The sequence below is a fragment of the Pecten maximus genome, chromosome 9, assembly GCF_902652985.1.
Source record: "Pecten maximus chromosome 9, xPecMax1.1, whole genome shotgun sequence".
Classification (NCBI taxonomy): Eukaryota; Metazoa; Mollusca; class Bivalvia; order Pectinida; family Pectinidae; genus Pecten; species Pecten maximus.
Genome location: NC_047023.1, coordinates 28088845 through 28105444, shown reverse-complemented (window position 1 = coordinate 28105444; position 16600 = coordinate 28088845). Strand labels below are relative to the sequence as shown.

Sequence of the window (16600 nt, the reverse complement as noted above, 5' to 3'; positions counted from 1 at the left end):
GAGGAAAGCCGGAGTACCCGGAGAAAAACCAACGGCCTACAGTCAGTACCTGGCAACTGCCCCACGTAGGTTTCGAACTCGCAACCCAGAGGTGGAGGGCTAGTGTTAAAGTGTCGGGATACCTTAACCACTCGGCCACCACAGCCCACTTCTTTGAGATGGCTACATTGCTATGACTATAGCGCGTGTGTAAAAGAACTTATTATTATTATTGTTATTAGAATAGAATATCTCAAACTTTAAGAGGTAATATTCAAAATAAATGCTTGTATTAATATTGTATATAACAATATAAAACACAATAACAAAAAAATTGTGAAATGCTGAAAAGAAACATTTATATATATCTGCAAGTTAATGATTAAGTTGTGGAGCAAGTTTTTCAACAGTCTTGTAAAAAATTGAGGTTCATGTACGAAATTCAAAAACAAAAAACAAACATAAAAAAAGCCACATTTACACATCAACAGCTCTGATGGAGCTTACATACCTCATTTAGCTAACAGAACAAGTCTCCATATTGAGAACTGATGGCTACATATCCCTAGCCGAAACAGAGATCTGCAAAAATCATCAAACTAAAGTCACAGCTTCCTAAGCTACAGTACATCCCATCTAGTTATAGTACACCAAGGTGATAATTGAGAAGCTATTTAGCAATAAGCTTCAGTAAAAATGTTTGTAATTGTTTTGCAAAGGCTTTGAAAGAGAGACATTTTGACAAGTTGTTAATGGTATGTGTAAAGCCATATGTCTGTGCATTTTCAGGTCATGATCTAAAATAACCCATGAAAACATCACATCTTTATGTGGCTATATTTTGAGTATTACTTATTGACTTACAACTTATTGTGAACAAAAATGGACCTCCATGGTACCTGCCCAATTATGTCAGTTTTCTTCTGATCCTCCTGCTTCCTCCAATATATATAGTTTCCTTTACAATTTGGACATTACAGATTTATAAAAGTGGATCAAATTTCTCATCCATTATCTATATAAGGCCCAGAGGGCTAACACATACCCTTCGACTCAAAGTTAGGGATCCAGGGCTCTTCACAGATCAATGGCAAATATATACACAAAGTCTGGCATGGGCTTACTTACTTTTTGCTTTTAAACAATGAATTCTTAGAGATAAACATGAGTATTAGAATCCTCTATGCCTCTATAATAATCTTTATGTTGACAGCATTATACACAATGATAAGGATTCCCCAAACAATGCAGCAGTCTGTGGAATGTACCTGTTGTATACCGTGTCAATTACCCCGTATGTGGACCAGTGTTACACCAGACAGAACCACGGTGTAGACAGTGGGACACACATCAAACGTTTCTCCCCCCATACCTTTGTCAGTCTATCCCACAATACTTGTCAGTCTCCCCAAACACTTGTCAGATGTATACCTCATCTACATAAACTCTTGTCTTTTAGCATCTCCAGCAATGCAGCCTGTTTTACAGAGAGTATAACTTCAAAGTGTTGGTATTTCTGCTTGTCCCACCTACACAGAGCAGACTGTGGAACAATGACATCAACAAAATGATATAACAATCAGCAGGATTTAAACAAAGACAAAAATAGCCACAGACTGATGTTCAGCTTCCAGACATGCAGCTAAATTTAACTTCTCATATGTTCCAGACAACATATAATCCAATTACTGATACTATAACTGGCAAGATTATCGTAAATGTGTTGTCAACCACCATCTGAATGAATTCCTCACAAGGTAGTTGTAGTTAATTATCTCAATGTTTTATTTAAGAAGATATGTTTGTGCACATTTGTGCTATATCTATCTATCATTGTCGATTATACCTATAGGCTATACCTTAACTCCAGGTTACCAATCAGATTCAAGCAAGGAATCATGATACAAATGACCAATCAGAATTCAGGGTAGAAGTCACATGTAACAGGTGACCTATCAGAATTCAGAGAAGAAGTCATGTAACAGGTGACCAATCAGGATTCAGGGTAGAAGTCACATGTAACAGGTGACCAATCAGGATTCAGGGAAGAAATAATGTTAACTATGACCAAGAAAAATGTTGAAGCCTGTGTGATTATGGTTTGAACTAGACTTTTATCTGCTGAGGAATTTCATAACATCTGTGTATCTAAAAATAACACAGTCTTCAAAGAGTTTTTGAGAGTTGATAGTGTACATGCTAAGCATAACCTTTACCTGAACACCTACATTGTAAACTAAACCTATTTGAGATATCTCAAATTCAACATGACAGCTCAGGGCACTAACAATAATGTTTGATAAAAATCTATTTTACAATTTAATAGCTATATACTCAAATTATGATAATTAAAGACTTTCTCTAGCATTCAGGTGACCTTTGAACTTAACATCACCCTGTAAATACAAAACAAATTATGTCTATATGCTGTTCTCATACAAGACCAATGTATAAAACTTTATTAACTAGAAAATGTCTCCGAGATATAAATTCAGTCAGCTGTCATGTAACCTTTGCATCAAGTTTGACCAAATTCTATCAAGTAATGAAGTTGCTAAGTGTTTAAATGAATCAGTTGATGGTTTTCTATATATAGAAAGTGTGACCTTGGCCTTGACCTTGACCTTAGAATCCTGAAACACAATGATGTCCCAAGTGTTCTCATACTTTACCTTTGCATGAAGTTTGACCAAAGTTGATACTTTTTTACATTGAATTGGGACAGAGACTGGATGGGACGGGACAGGACGGACATGGGCACCATTAGTCCCCCCTCCCCCACCCATTTTCATGGCAGGGGCATACAAATCATTAGAAATGCAGTTGATGTAAAGTGATGACAACACACAAACACTTAACATACAGTTTGTAGATATCTCTAAAGATAGAACATGTACCGATATCATACCACTCAACTCAATAACCTCATTGAAAGGCTATACCTGTCTGACATGTTTGATCAAACTTTGTTCTGTCAGCTGGTTAACAAGATCTAACAACTTTGTTAAGAAGTACAGGAGAGGAATTTTTTTTCTTGTTTTTAATGAATTTCAAAATCTTAATGAAATTCACATGTACTAGGATAAAAGCTGATAATTTAGAGTACAGTGGGTAGTAAATGATGGTACAGATATTACCACAAGCAATACTCAACATCTAGAGATAAAAGTGTTTTAATTTGCCAAAACGAAAGATAACACCATTATTTCTTGACTTACAAGATTTGTACCACATAGCGGTGAGAGAAGCGAGATTTCATTAAATTGTACTTGATTGTAACATGTTGCCACTGATAAATGCTCCCAGTTTCCTGTCTGTTGCACCTTAAATAAATAAACAACTGTTAAACATAAGGACCAGCACTAAATTCAATGCCCTTCCCGTTTCTTACCCAGACCTAGCTAGGACACGCTGCTGCCCGACTTATCTGACGTGCAACATTCAAATGAAACCAGGCAACCTGTCTGAAGAAATAATTTAAATCAAAATTGAGTAAGATTTGTGGCTGATTGAGAAAAGTTCATGGACAGATTCTTATCTAATTATAAAGACTCTGAGAGAAATTTAAACTGGAGAGTAGTGCAAAAACTATATTTTATGAGTTATTCATTATATCACTATCATAACAAGAGATCCCAGAGGGATCTTGGCGCCCACCATTGAATGATCTTTATAGGTTCAATGTCAGATTGATCTTTTCTCTACTTTTCCCTTCCTCTAAGTCTTACTAATCTGTGTAAATTCAGAAACAGCCCTCTATAGCTAGTACTTTTCAAACCAGGGGAACCTATTATATATAAAATTAAGATTTAGCGATAATGGCTGTCTGTCGGCCATGTTGTTTTCGGATTGGTCCCAATATGCATAACTAGGCACTGAGGGAAACCTACATTGAAATTTGAGGAAGATTCCTTCAGTACTTTCTGAGAAATAGCGATAACAAACTTCAATTGTCAATATCCAAGATGGCTGCCTGTCGGCCATGTTGTTTTCCGATTGGTCTCAAAATGTCCCCGAGGGGAACCTACATATAAAATTTGGGAAAGATCCCTTCATTACTTTCTGAGAAATAGCGATAACAAACTTCAATTGTCAATATCCAAGATGGCTGCCTGTCGGCCATGTTGTTTTCCGATTGGTCTCAAAATGTCCCCGAGGGGAACCTACATATAAAATTTGGGAAAGATCCCTTCATTACTTTCTGAGAAATAGCGATAACAAACTTCAATTGTCAAAATCCAAGATGGCTGCCTGTCGGCCATGTTGTTTTCCGATTGGTCTCAAAATGCACTATGCATAACTAGGTACCAAGGGGAACCTACATGTGAAATTTGAGAAAGATCTCTTTAGTACTTTCTCAGAAATAGCGATAACAAACTTCAATTGTCAAAATCCAAGATGGCTGCCTGTCGGCCATGTTGTTTTCCGATTGGTCTCAAAATGCAATATGCATAACTAGACACCAAGGGGAACCTACATATGAAATTTGAGAAAGATCTCTTTAGTACTTTCTCAGAAATAGCGATAACAAACTTCAATTGTCAAAATCCAAGATGGCTGCCTGTCGGCCATGTTGCTTACTGATTGGTCTCAAAATGCAATATGCATAACTAGGTACCAAGGGGAACCTACATGTGAAATTTGAGAAAGATCCCTTCAGTACTTTCTGAGAAATAGCGATAACAAACTTCAATTGTCAAAATCCAAGATGGCTGCCTGTCGGCCATGTTGTTTTCCGATTGGTCTCAAAATGCAATATGCATAACTAGGCACCAAGGGGAACCTACATATGAAATTTGAGAAAGATCTCTTTAGTACTTTCTCAGAAATAGCGATAACAAACTTCAATTGTCAAAATCCAAGATGGCTGCCTGTCGGCCATGTTGCTTACTGATTGGTCTCAAAATGCAATATGCATAACTAGGCACCAAGGGGAACCTACATATGAAATTTGAGAAAGATCCCTTCTGTACTTTCTCAGAAATAGCGATAACGAACTTCAATTGTCAAAATCCAAGATGGCTGCCTGTCGGCCATGTTGTTTTCCGATTGGTCTCAAAATACAATATGCATAACTAGGCACCAAGGGGAACCTACATATGAAATTTGAGAAAGATCCCTTCAGTACTTTCTGAGGATTAGTGATAACAAGAATTGTTTACGGACGGAGGGACGGACGGACGGAGGGACGGACCACGGACCACGGACGCAGGGCGATTTGAATAGCCCACCATCTGATGATGGTGGGCTAAAAATTCAAACTATCTACATCTGAGTGATTAGGTATATCACAAAATTTAAATCGACATACACATATGCACACAGAAACGGAATGGTAAAGTTTTTCCCACAGAATGTCTCAAAATTTAACTGTTTAGATCAGTTCCATATGTCAATAATACTTAAACCTTATATTTAATGTCTTCCAAATAAATCTAATATTTCTTAACTTTTCCTTTTAGATAAGAACGAAATAAGTTAATGTCCAGATTAATATGAATTATGATTTTTTACAGATCTGTCATCAAAAAAAAACATGAAGAAACATTTGCAATAATTATAAGCAAGGATTTTTCTGATTTCACAAGCACCTGTTTTAATTGCCCTACATATCAATTTCAAGAAAGTAAGTACAACATCCACGAGTAAATACGTACAACAATCTCCGATAACGATACACGGATAATGATACAGATTGCTACCTTACAGATTTGAGGTAAAAAACAACATAAAATACTAGTGAAACTCTTTCTATTTGGATAAAGTGCTTGTGAAAGTGCTGTAAACTTTTCCTGTAGTACAAACTGAACCTGATCACTAGAGCTACTGAGGTTTGATATCACTTCAAGGATACTACCATATACAGTTGAGCTACTTTTTCCTTCAGATCTTTAGGAACAAACTTACATATTTTAAAAGATTGTATTGGTATAACACCCCGTTTGACTTTTCTTCTAGAGAAATGTATCCAAAATGATACCTAATATTACATATATAGTCTGTTGCCAGCTTATATCAATTTCTCCAGCTGGCAAAACAGCTTTTCAGCCAAATTGGGAAATCTGTAGAATTATATAATCAAATCTGAATTCAAGCACAAAATTCTGTCCTTACATATATATACATGTACCCTACCAGCTAGGTACCACTTGGATATAATATTCATAAAAATCTGCACATTCAAGTTAAGGAGTATGTATACGTAAATATGTATACATTTGAAATTAGGTCAAGTGACTTGTCCTGAATTCTAATTGGTCAGGCTCCCAGCACATTTAAAGAAATTTACCCAATTTCAGCCCCTCATATGTATCCAACATACAAAATCCCCAATAAATCATTAATGTATAATTTTTAAATGACATAGAAATCCATCTAAAAAAAACAAATTCTTCTTTTACTTCAAGGTTATCATACACTGAGACCTACAACTCTGTTTTTAAAGTTTTCCCAGGGAAAAATATAAATACAAGTTCAGAAAATGTATAAATGTGTAAGAAACATTCAGTTTTCTTCGTAATTATCATGTTTATCTATAGTATTACATGACCAATAAAATGGAAAATCTGGAAAAAATTATTTTCCAATCTTTTAAAAACAGCATGTATATTACAGTCAAGTGGATCTCAGCAGAATCAGCAGTGTGTTGTAATCATCAAGGTTTACACTGATAATGCTTACTTCTACGTCTGCAAAAACCTTATGCAGCAAAGCATGGGAACCGAGCATTTAATTGTGTCTCTCCGACACTCAGCTGGGAACAGGTCCGAAACCAAATAGCAGAGTTCACCTGCGACAGTGTCAAACCCTACATGCCTATATCTGACCTGTGTGAACAGTATAGGAAGCATTTCAAAATTCTTCAACTTTGCTCTCAAAGTACCAAAAATGGCTGTCTAGTAATTTTTCAGGTATATTATATCAATACACACTTTTTCAAAAGTTTTATGAATTCCAGTATACTTAAGAAATTAATAGTGGGTCCTCAAAATGAACTTGAGCCATATCATTCATCCACCGGAACAGCAGGAGTTGGGGACTTATATATATATTCTCGGTCTTAAAAGTTTTATGATACTGATAAGAACTGACAAAAATTTTATTTCAAAACTTTTTCACATGTTATATAATTCATATTTTAAATATTATGATATTTGATATTTTCATATTTTGAATCCTGTCCATATCAACAATTACTTTAATCCAGATACAAAATTAAAGTTGATTAATATACATATGACAAGGTCTAATTATATATTCTAAATAGGTTTCTACCTCAAATGCTGACATTTACATTGTTGGAATGTCATAAAGTGGCACTGACAAGTCCATTATTAATTTTGGCAGTGCATTTGATTGAAATTACTAATTTCTTGGCTTTTAGCCTTGCAGGTGCTTGCACGATTTGAACAAACCAACATGAAGCATATGGCATTTATTCAATTTAATTGAACATGTACCATATAAGCACTTAATTAAAAGTTTTCAACTGTTATAAGATCTAAGACACAGTTTAGGTTAACTTGATAATAATGAAAAGATAAAACACAAATGATGATATCCTTTTATTTTGTTTATAACTCCACTAGGTCAGATGATGATTTTCACCAATGAATTAATGTATCATTTGTGTGGATATATTCATTGTAATAATTAAGCTCAATCATAAGTAATTCCAAGACTTTTCTATGCATTGGACCTATATATACATACAGTACAATTTATAAAATGGACAGCAGAACGACAGTTCATTTGCAGTGATGTTCGAAAAGTTCTGAGGCTAAATGAAATGGAAGCTGACAAAAAAAGATGCTGACAAATTAAAGTTAACGTCTACGGGTAACAAACTACGGAGTTATCGTTTATGGGTAACAAATTACGGAGTTATCGTCTATGGGTAACAAACTACAGAGTTATCGTCTATGGGTAACAAACTACAGAGTTATCGTCTATGGGTAACAAACTACGGAGTTATCGTCTATGGGTAACAAACTACAGAGTTATCGTCTATGGGTAACAAACTACAGAGTTATCCTCTATGGGTAACAAACAACGGAGTTATCGTCTATGGGTAACAAACTACGGAGTTATCGTCTATGGGTAACAAACTACAGAGTTATCGTCTATAGGTAACAAACTACGGAGTTATCGTCTATGGGTAACAAACTACAGAGTTATCGTCTATGGGTAACAAACTACGGAGTTATTGTCTATTGGTGACAAACTACAGAGTTATTGTCTATTGGTGACAATTGCAGAGTTGTTGCCCATGGGTGACAAACAGCCAAGTATATATGGCTTAAAATCCACAGAGTTATGATATTACCAACGTAAATTCTACACCTGCATTGCATGTGGTCTTCTTTTATGATTAACTTTATGTGTTGAGGCAAAAAACCATTGTCAAATCAGTAAATAAATCACCGTCCCTTTGTACAAAAAGGTCTGTTATATTGCATCAGGAATGAAATATCTGACAGGCTGCCCTGACCCAGCTTCCGAACACATTTGTCTGGTGGCAGCTATGTCAGCACTAACACATATTTTTCCTGATTTTGTGAAGGAAAGATTGCAATGCAAGAATCCAAAGATGTATCATGGTTTTTTTTAAAGTGTTAGAGACAGACCTATTGTTTAAAGACACAAAAGAATGGACCCAGTAAAGCTGTCAACTTTCCCAATGAGAAATTATCTATAACCTCCAACTTTCACAAAAAGGAGTTTCTTTTGTGAAAGGAACATGTCAGTGTGACTTGTACATAGTGTTAAAGACAGTCTCTGTCACTCTGCTGACGGAGCATGCTTCTTTGTCTCAGGAGGTAGTGCTTGGGATTATCAATTGCCAGAGACCCGAGTTCGATTACTGTCAGGGCACTCGGCAGTGTGTTTTTCCCTGTTCCTTCACACTGTTTAATTGTATAATTATCTGTCCAATGACCTAGCTGTTAGTGTGACATCACAAATCAATACGACATATTAGCTGTTATGTAACACTAGTATATAACTTTAAGAATACAACATACAACTTTTTATAACTGGCACAGATTTTCGTCATTTTGTTGAGTGACACGTCATTTTGTTGAGTGGCAGTCATATGGTGTTATACCCATATTTGACTCATCCTGCCCTCCCTGTCCAGTCAAATCTCATCCTGTCCTCCCTGTCTGGTCAGATCTCATCCTACCCTCCCTGTCTGGTCAGATCTCATCCTGCCCTCCCTGTCCAGTCAGATCTCATCCTGCCCTCCCTGTCCGGACAGATCTCATCCTGCCCTCCCTGTCCGGTCAGATCTCATCCTGCCCTCCCTGTCTGGTCAGATCTCATCCTGCCCTCCCTGTCTGGTCAGATCTCATCCTGTCCTCCCTGTCTGGTCAGATCTCATCCTGTCCTCCCTGTCTGGTCAGATCTCATCCTGCCCTCCCTGTCCGGTCAGATCTCATCCTGCCCTCCCTGTCCGGACAGATCTCATCCTGCCCTCCCTGTCTGGTCAGATCTCATCCTGCCCTTTCTGTCCGGTCAGATCTCATCCTGCCCTCCCTGTTCGGTCAGATCTCATACTGTCCTCCCTGTCTAGTCAGATCTCATCCTGCCCTCCCTGTCCGGTCAGATCTCACCCTGCCCTCCCTGTCCGGTCAGATCTCATCCTGCCCTCCCTGTCTGGTCAGATCTCATCCTGCCCTCCCTATCTGGTCAGATCTCATCCTGCCCTCCCTGTCTGGTCAGATCTCATCCTACCCTCCCTGTCCGCCAGATCTCACCCTGCCCTCCCTGTCCGGTCAGATCTCATCCTGCCCTCCCTGTCCAGTCAAATCTCATCGATCCTGTCCTCCCTGTCCGCCAGATCTCATCCTGCCCTCCCTGTCCGCCAGATCTCATCCTGCCCTCCCTGTCTAGTCAGATCTCATCCTGCCCTCCCTGTCCGGTCAGATCTCATCCTGCCCTCCCTGTCTGGTCAGATCTCATCCTGCCCTCCCTGTCCGCCAGATCTCACCCTGCCCTCCCTGTCCAGTCAGATCTCATCCTGCCCTCCCTGTCTGGTCAGATCTCATCCTGCCCTCCCTGTCCGCCAGATCTCATCCTGCCCTCCCTGTCCGCAAGATCTCACCCTGCCCTCCCTGTCTGGTCAGATCTCATCCTACCCTCCCTGTCCGGTCAGATCCCATCCGGCCCTCCCTGTCCGGTCAGATCTCATCCTGCCCTCCCTGTTCGGTCAGATCAGGATAAGTTTGTATTTGCTAAGGATTTCAAGACTAAGGTCAAGGTCACAGTGGGTTCATTACTATTTTTAGAAAATCACCAACCAATTAATTTACATAACTTTGTGCAAAAATAATGATGTATGTAGAGAAAAAAGGTAAAAATAAACAATGATAAAAATCATTCAGATTTTTTTTGTTTCAGTATTTTACTCAATTTCTCAGAACTTTACCGATTTCTTTTTTTTGAACAATATTTCTGAAATTCCTCAGTAGGTGGGAAAAGCCAGTTTCTTGTTCATTTGTGTTAGGGAGTACTCCAACAGTCAGTGTAAGTACTACATATGTAGGACCAGTGACCGAACCCTACATAAATCAGGGAGGGGGTTGACCCCGTCAGTTATCAGCTGTCAGTTTGGGGAACATATGATCGTAAAACACCCAACAAATTCCCCTAACCTGATGTAAGTAGGGTAAAATATTCCATCAACGTTTCTGTTGGCAATTTCCTATATTTAAACTTTTCTCCATTTTTCTTTTCGTTTGCTTCAAGAAAGGCCAAAACACCAGCATACAATTACTGAATCAATGTGAACTACCGGTAATAAATACATCACAAAACTTAGTATCTGGATGCTTCTAATTATAACTTAAAACTTATCTACTAACACTTGGACATCCCTCTAACATTCATAAATATGTATCCAAAGATGGAAGCAATTTTGGTTATCTGATTGACAGGAAAAATTCCCGTTTGAAAAATACTTTTTTGTGTATTAGCAAAGATAAAACAGTGTACTGTATGTTCAACTGCCATCATTTACACCTTTGGCCTTCATGATTCTCAAATTGATCAGCATACAGACAGACAGAACTATTATATGTGACACCAGGCCTGCATCACCATATAGTCCCAATAACAGAAACCTCATCATATACCAGTATTAATCTAACTGGTTTTCCCATATCAAATCAATTATAAAGATGGGAAATTGAGTTGTTATTATACATTACCATTTACATATATATACAACATACACAAAAATAAACAGATTCCTACGTCCCCTCCAGGACTTGCAATTGTCACAAGGTGAAAATTAGGATACCTTTTTGAATTTTACAGTTTACACCCAATAGGCATGGATTCATAGTCAGATAGATGATGATGATTAAGATTTTCCGATTATTGGACCATCACTATAAGCAATCGATGAAACGATAAAAGAATTGTAAAGTGTCTCCACTTACTGTGCTAACTATGGTAGCTAGGAGTCACCACATACATATGTGGTGAGCGATATACACTGCATGGGACACTTGATCCATGCATCTAGTCAACAAAAACAGGATAGGAAAACTAGACGAGCACAATCTCCAGTTGGAGAAACTCTCAAAGAACCAGATGTCCTGCCAAGTTCATATGTGTGTTTTAGTTCTTTACTAAGTTTCAGAAGAATACCTAGTGATATACAGAGTGCCTCTAAAATAAAACCAAGCTTTATAATAAAAAAAAGTAATACAGGACACCAGGCCACATATACTGATCTGGGATGTTGGTGTGCTGTAGAGATGCTGAGTCCAGCAGTGCCTCATCAAAATGATATATACATTTCTTTGTAAAACTATTTTTGCAAAATTTGTTTGAACAAATCTAAATATCATGTCAATCGCATCTATATTTCAGAATGAAATAGCCACCTATACTACATGTAGCCAGTATGTGGAGAAAACTGGGTCAGCATTTCTGTGTGTATTACTGACCCAGATTCTCGGCCAACATTTCAAGTCTTAGGACTGTTTTGATACAACAGTTTTGAACATCAAAGCTGTCATCTATATATATTGCTCCAGAGTAAAGCATTCCTCTGGGTGCTTAACCTCACAGTAAGGTTTTTATTACACTATACACATCCTGATCTCCATTATCACACATCAGACTTATATCATAAAGTTTGTAAAATGATTCTCAGTGGTTAAACACCTTTTCTTAACTTGTTCATCATCTGTACAGAACAATCTAAAGGGATTTGATTTTGACTAGGATGGTGAACATTAGTTACAAACCATAACAGATTTATTGGAATTTTGTTCATTAACCCTTGTTGATCTTGATCAGTTGTGCTGAATATGATACAAAACTAACACACACTGGTGTACATAAGTTATAGGGTCCTCAATGGTAATAAAATACATGTGTTTACTGTTAGATAATATTATATTTACATATACACAATAAACAGCCAATAAAGAAATATGAGTTATCTTATGATTAAAATTATCACATACATAATTTTCATCAAAAGGTATAATATATTCCGTCGTTAAGTGGTATTTGCCTAATATGTTCCGTTGTTAAGTGGTATTTGCCTAATGTGTTCCGTTGTTAAGTGGTATTTGCCTAATATGTTCCGTTGTTAAGTGGTATTTGCCTAATATGTTCTGTGTTAAGTGGTATTTGCCTAATATATTCCGTCGTTAAGTGGTATTTGCCTAATATGTTCCGTTGTTAAGTGGTATTTGCCTAATATATTCCGTCGTTAAGTGGTATTTGCCTAATATGTTCCGTTGTTAAGTGGTATTTGCCAAATATATACATACATGCTAGTTTAGCAGATGATAAAAATTACAGATGTTTACAGTTGACTTATATAATATACAGACAGGATGATAATGACATATTTCTTGCACACAGTACAAACTATACAGTCAAATCGTCATAACAATATGTTGGTATGATGTTTGTTGGTTGAGTTTTATCAACCCCTCAACAAGTTGAACAACCCAGCTCTAAACATGCTAAATTCAGGGACAGGACTCCTTTTAGTAGCTGGTAGCTACCTCATGATCACTGATGAACAGCTGTATATTTACAGGAGGTTTGCATTGTCGCCTGTTATCCAGATTAAGTTGTGTCAAACAAATACAGGATGGTCCGGGATCCATGGTCACAGTTTCTAATCCTGAGAAACTGCCCAATGTAGGGCTTGAACCACACACCTCTAATCTTGCCTGTAGTTTAATTTGCATTAGTCTGTATGATGCTCTAGATCTACTGAATGAAATAATATTGCTGTCCTAGCTCTTTGTAACAAAATGTCGGTCAAAGTCATATATACAGTCGTTAGATATGTTTGATCAACAATATCATTAGACTGCTTATCAAACATAACATGACACCTAGATAAACTAAAATTGTACCCTGAGGTGAAAATGTGATAAAGGTTATCATATAATAATGTCACACTGTCTTTCATGAAATAAAGTTGTTTTAAATGTCTTGACTTTCCCTTTGTGGTGACATTTTAATGCTAATTTTTACGTTTTTATAAATTATGGCAGAATTGAGTTGCAACCCCGATAATTTTTGTCCAAATTTAATTCATATGTCTCAACATGGTAAAAGTTATATATTGATACCATATGTTGTTTAAAATTGAAACTTGAAGTACTCCATGTTGAAGTGACAGTCATCATGAGAGATCATTTCTCTAGCTGCTACTACATAAACAGGGCACAGCTAGCAAATAATCCATCCTCACGATATACAACATTATAAAATTATAAACCTGTGTGTCAGAACAGTGAGTGGTGTCAAAAATGAAATGGGAGATCAAGTTGTACTAGCTAATATAATACACCCAGGAAGTCATCTGTGATGTAAGGTCTGTTTGTAATATATATATACCCAATATTCATATACATGTATAACAATGGTAATCAGTCAACCATTACATATGTATAATACAGTACATGGTACATTTGGTAAAAGTCTACACATACATATGTAAGAATGCATCAGAACACAGGGCTATTTAAACCTGTTATATGATACAACTGATGATGAGGCATTTTGTCTCATTTTGGGTGAATTGCCATAATTTGGGAAGGAATTAAATTATCTGGAGTTTTGGGAAATTAGCAGTCCCAGAAAAAATAGGGCTAATACATGTATGTGATGTTGATACTACTGGTAAATGTATGTTATGGAGCATGTTTTGTATTACCCGTACATATTTTTCTATTATCACAAAAATAATATCTCTTTTCACATTAGCTACCGGTATGTTATACACATGTACTCGTATCTATAGTGCTAATATAATTTACTGGTACAAGTACCAGGTGTTTTACATGTAGAGAAAACAATGTCCATGTGTAAATTGGTGATAATATGATGAATTTGTGAGTGACCTATAATACTTCAGAATTTAAGGGGTTTAGAAGATAATACATGTGTACTGGTATACGTATACACAATACTGTACTTGTGTCATATGACCTAGCTACTAGATCATGTAATGTGGGTTTATAAAGTACAATCCTTATTTTTAATTCACATATTTGAAGTATTTTCACATCAACTTGTCATTATACCTTTCCCAAAGTCCACACTTTACATTGAAAAGTCTTTTGGTCTTTAGTTTTTGTCAGTAAAAATAAAAATGTCACAGATGAAGTGGGAATATGGAGAATTATCAATATCAGGCCGGAGTGCAGACATGCCCATAATGTGTGTCTGCCCCCTTTGCGTAAACTTGATGTACTTGACACCAAAAGAAACAACGTCCATCACTGATAGGCTCAATTCAAACAAATTGTCATGTTCCAGGGATGTTTTGCCGTTTGATATACACATGGTTGTCTTAGCTGTATATCATCATGATGATGGTGGAAGACTGTCAGACATCTTCGATTACTGTGATTAATGTATCAATTTAGGCCTTAGAAATTACTAAATTCTGACCATTACATGTAATTATAATGTACCAGTATTGGAAATAAAACACCTCATGGCACTATATAATTTTGCATCCAAAATACATACAGTATGTATACATAGATTGAGCTACAATATAGTACATTTCTAATGTATACACTGATGATGGTAACTGTGTCTTACCTCGAATGCCCAGGTACATGCAATTCCAACGTAATTCTTGATACAGCGTCCAACCTCTACATCTTCATGGGACGTCCTCAGGTTGTGGAGACAGCTGCCAATATGAGGTGACATTTGTCTTAGTGTTTCATGACTGAACACTATCCCTGGTCCACCCATACAAAAGTTGTCCTGCTCACTCAAATGTAATTTTCCAATTTCATCTTTTTTTCCCTTGCCAGCCTGTCCAATGAACTGTGGCTTTGAACTGTTAATAGATCTAAGAAATTTTTCAACTCTGTCCCCCTTGATAAACACATCGTCATCAGCACGCATAAACCATTCAAAATTATCGATATAATTGTCATGCATATATTTTAACATCAAAAGTGATTTCCGTTGAGGTGGGTACACATCATCAACTCCATCTAAACCTACTAAAGGAATTTTGTTGTTCGTTGTTGAACCTTCACTTGAAAAAAATAAGACTTTACATGTTCCAACACAAGTCTGGGCCCAGGTTTGGAAGGCTGCCACTGCTCGAGTATCCAAAAACTTCTTAGCTGTGATAACTCCAATTAGAAGAAAACTTTTTTCTTCTTTATCAATGTAAGTTGACAAGTCTAATCCTTGAGATTTAGGAGACTCCACATCATTGTTCATATTGTTGTTACCATTTTCAATGAATTGTCCATTTTGAATTTGTATATGTTCAACAGCGATGTCAACATGGTAATTTACATGCACCGTACAACAGGGTCCTGTCATAGGAGAACAAGGTAAGAGTCTTTGGCGGCACCATGATGAAAGCAAAACCCCAAACAATAAACCCAGAATTGTACCTGCAAAGTGGCTGATACGAATGCCATGTCTTCGAGCCATTCTCCAGCAAAATAACTCCAGGCTTCCGTCATTCATGAAAGTATACCAAAATCACAAAGTTGACAAGACTGAAAAGTTTTTTTCAAGTTGTTCTAATGGTAGAGTAAGCAAATGTTAGCACTTACTTATTCACGTTTAAATTGTTTCCTTCATAATAAAAACACACAATTTCGAAATGGAACCTTTCTCGATATAACACATGTAATTACTGAACGGTAATTATTACTCAACACATGTTTTGGTATGAATATGTGGCTTCCCCATAGAGTCAAACGTGAGCTTTAAGCCAGTCTAGGGAACACACGTTTTCTATTGTTGTTCCATCGTGCGATTATCGCCTGATTCAAAGGTCAGCCAGGTCTGTCGACATACAAACTAGAGACGGGTTCACAACCGTGAGAAGTCCGCTGAAGAAATTTGTCAAGTTCCCACAAGTGCAATACACATGTAAAGTTATTAGCCGACCGGCTGCCATGATCACACTAAGACTGTTCCATGTACACTTCGGCTATTTCGTCGCATGTGTAACTCAGCCGTGACAGCCTAGTGTGACACAACCATGTGGTTCCCTTATTTACATTCATGTTCACACCTTTTCACAAGCATACCTACTCATGAATGAATGGCCTTACAGTAAACGTCTGAAAATAGGTCAAGCGAGACA

The 16600-nt window shown here is 37.1% G+C and overlaps 1 protein-coding gene across 1 annotated transcript in view; it reads right to left on the bottom strand.

Moving 5' to 3' along the window:
- The window catches only part of LOC117334852 (chondroitin sulfate synthase 1-like), a 60451-nt gene extending 43916 nt beyond the window's left edge, over positions 1 to 16535 (bottom strand). Inside the window, 1 exon segment of the mRNA XM_033894676.1 lies at positions 15076 to 16535. Within this exon segment, the coding sequence (XP_033750567.1) occupies positions 15076 to 15972 (897 nt within the window). The 5' untranslated portion in view covers positions 15973 to 16535.
- Positions 16536 to 16600: the final 65 nt, after the last annotated feature.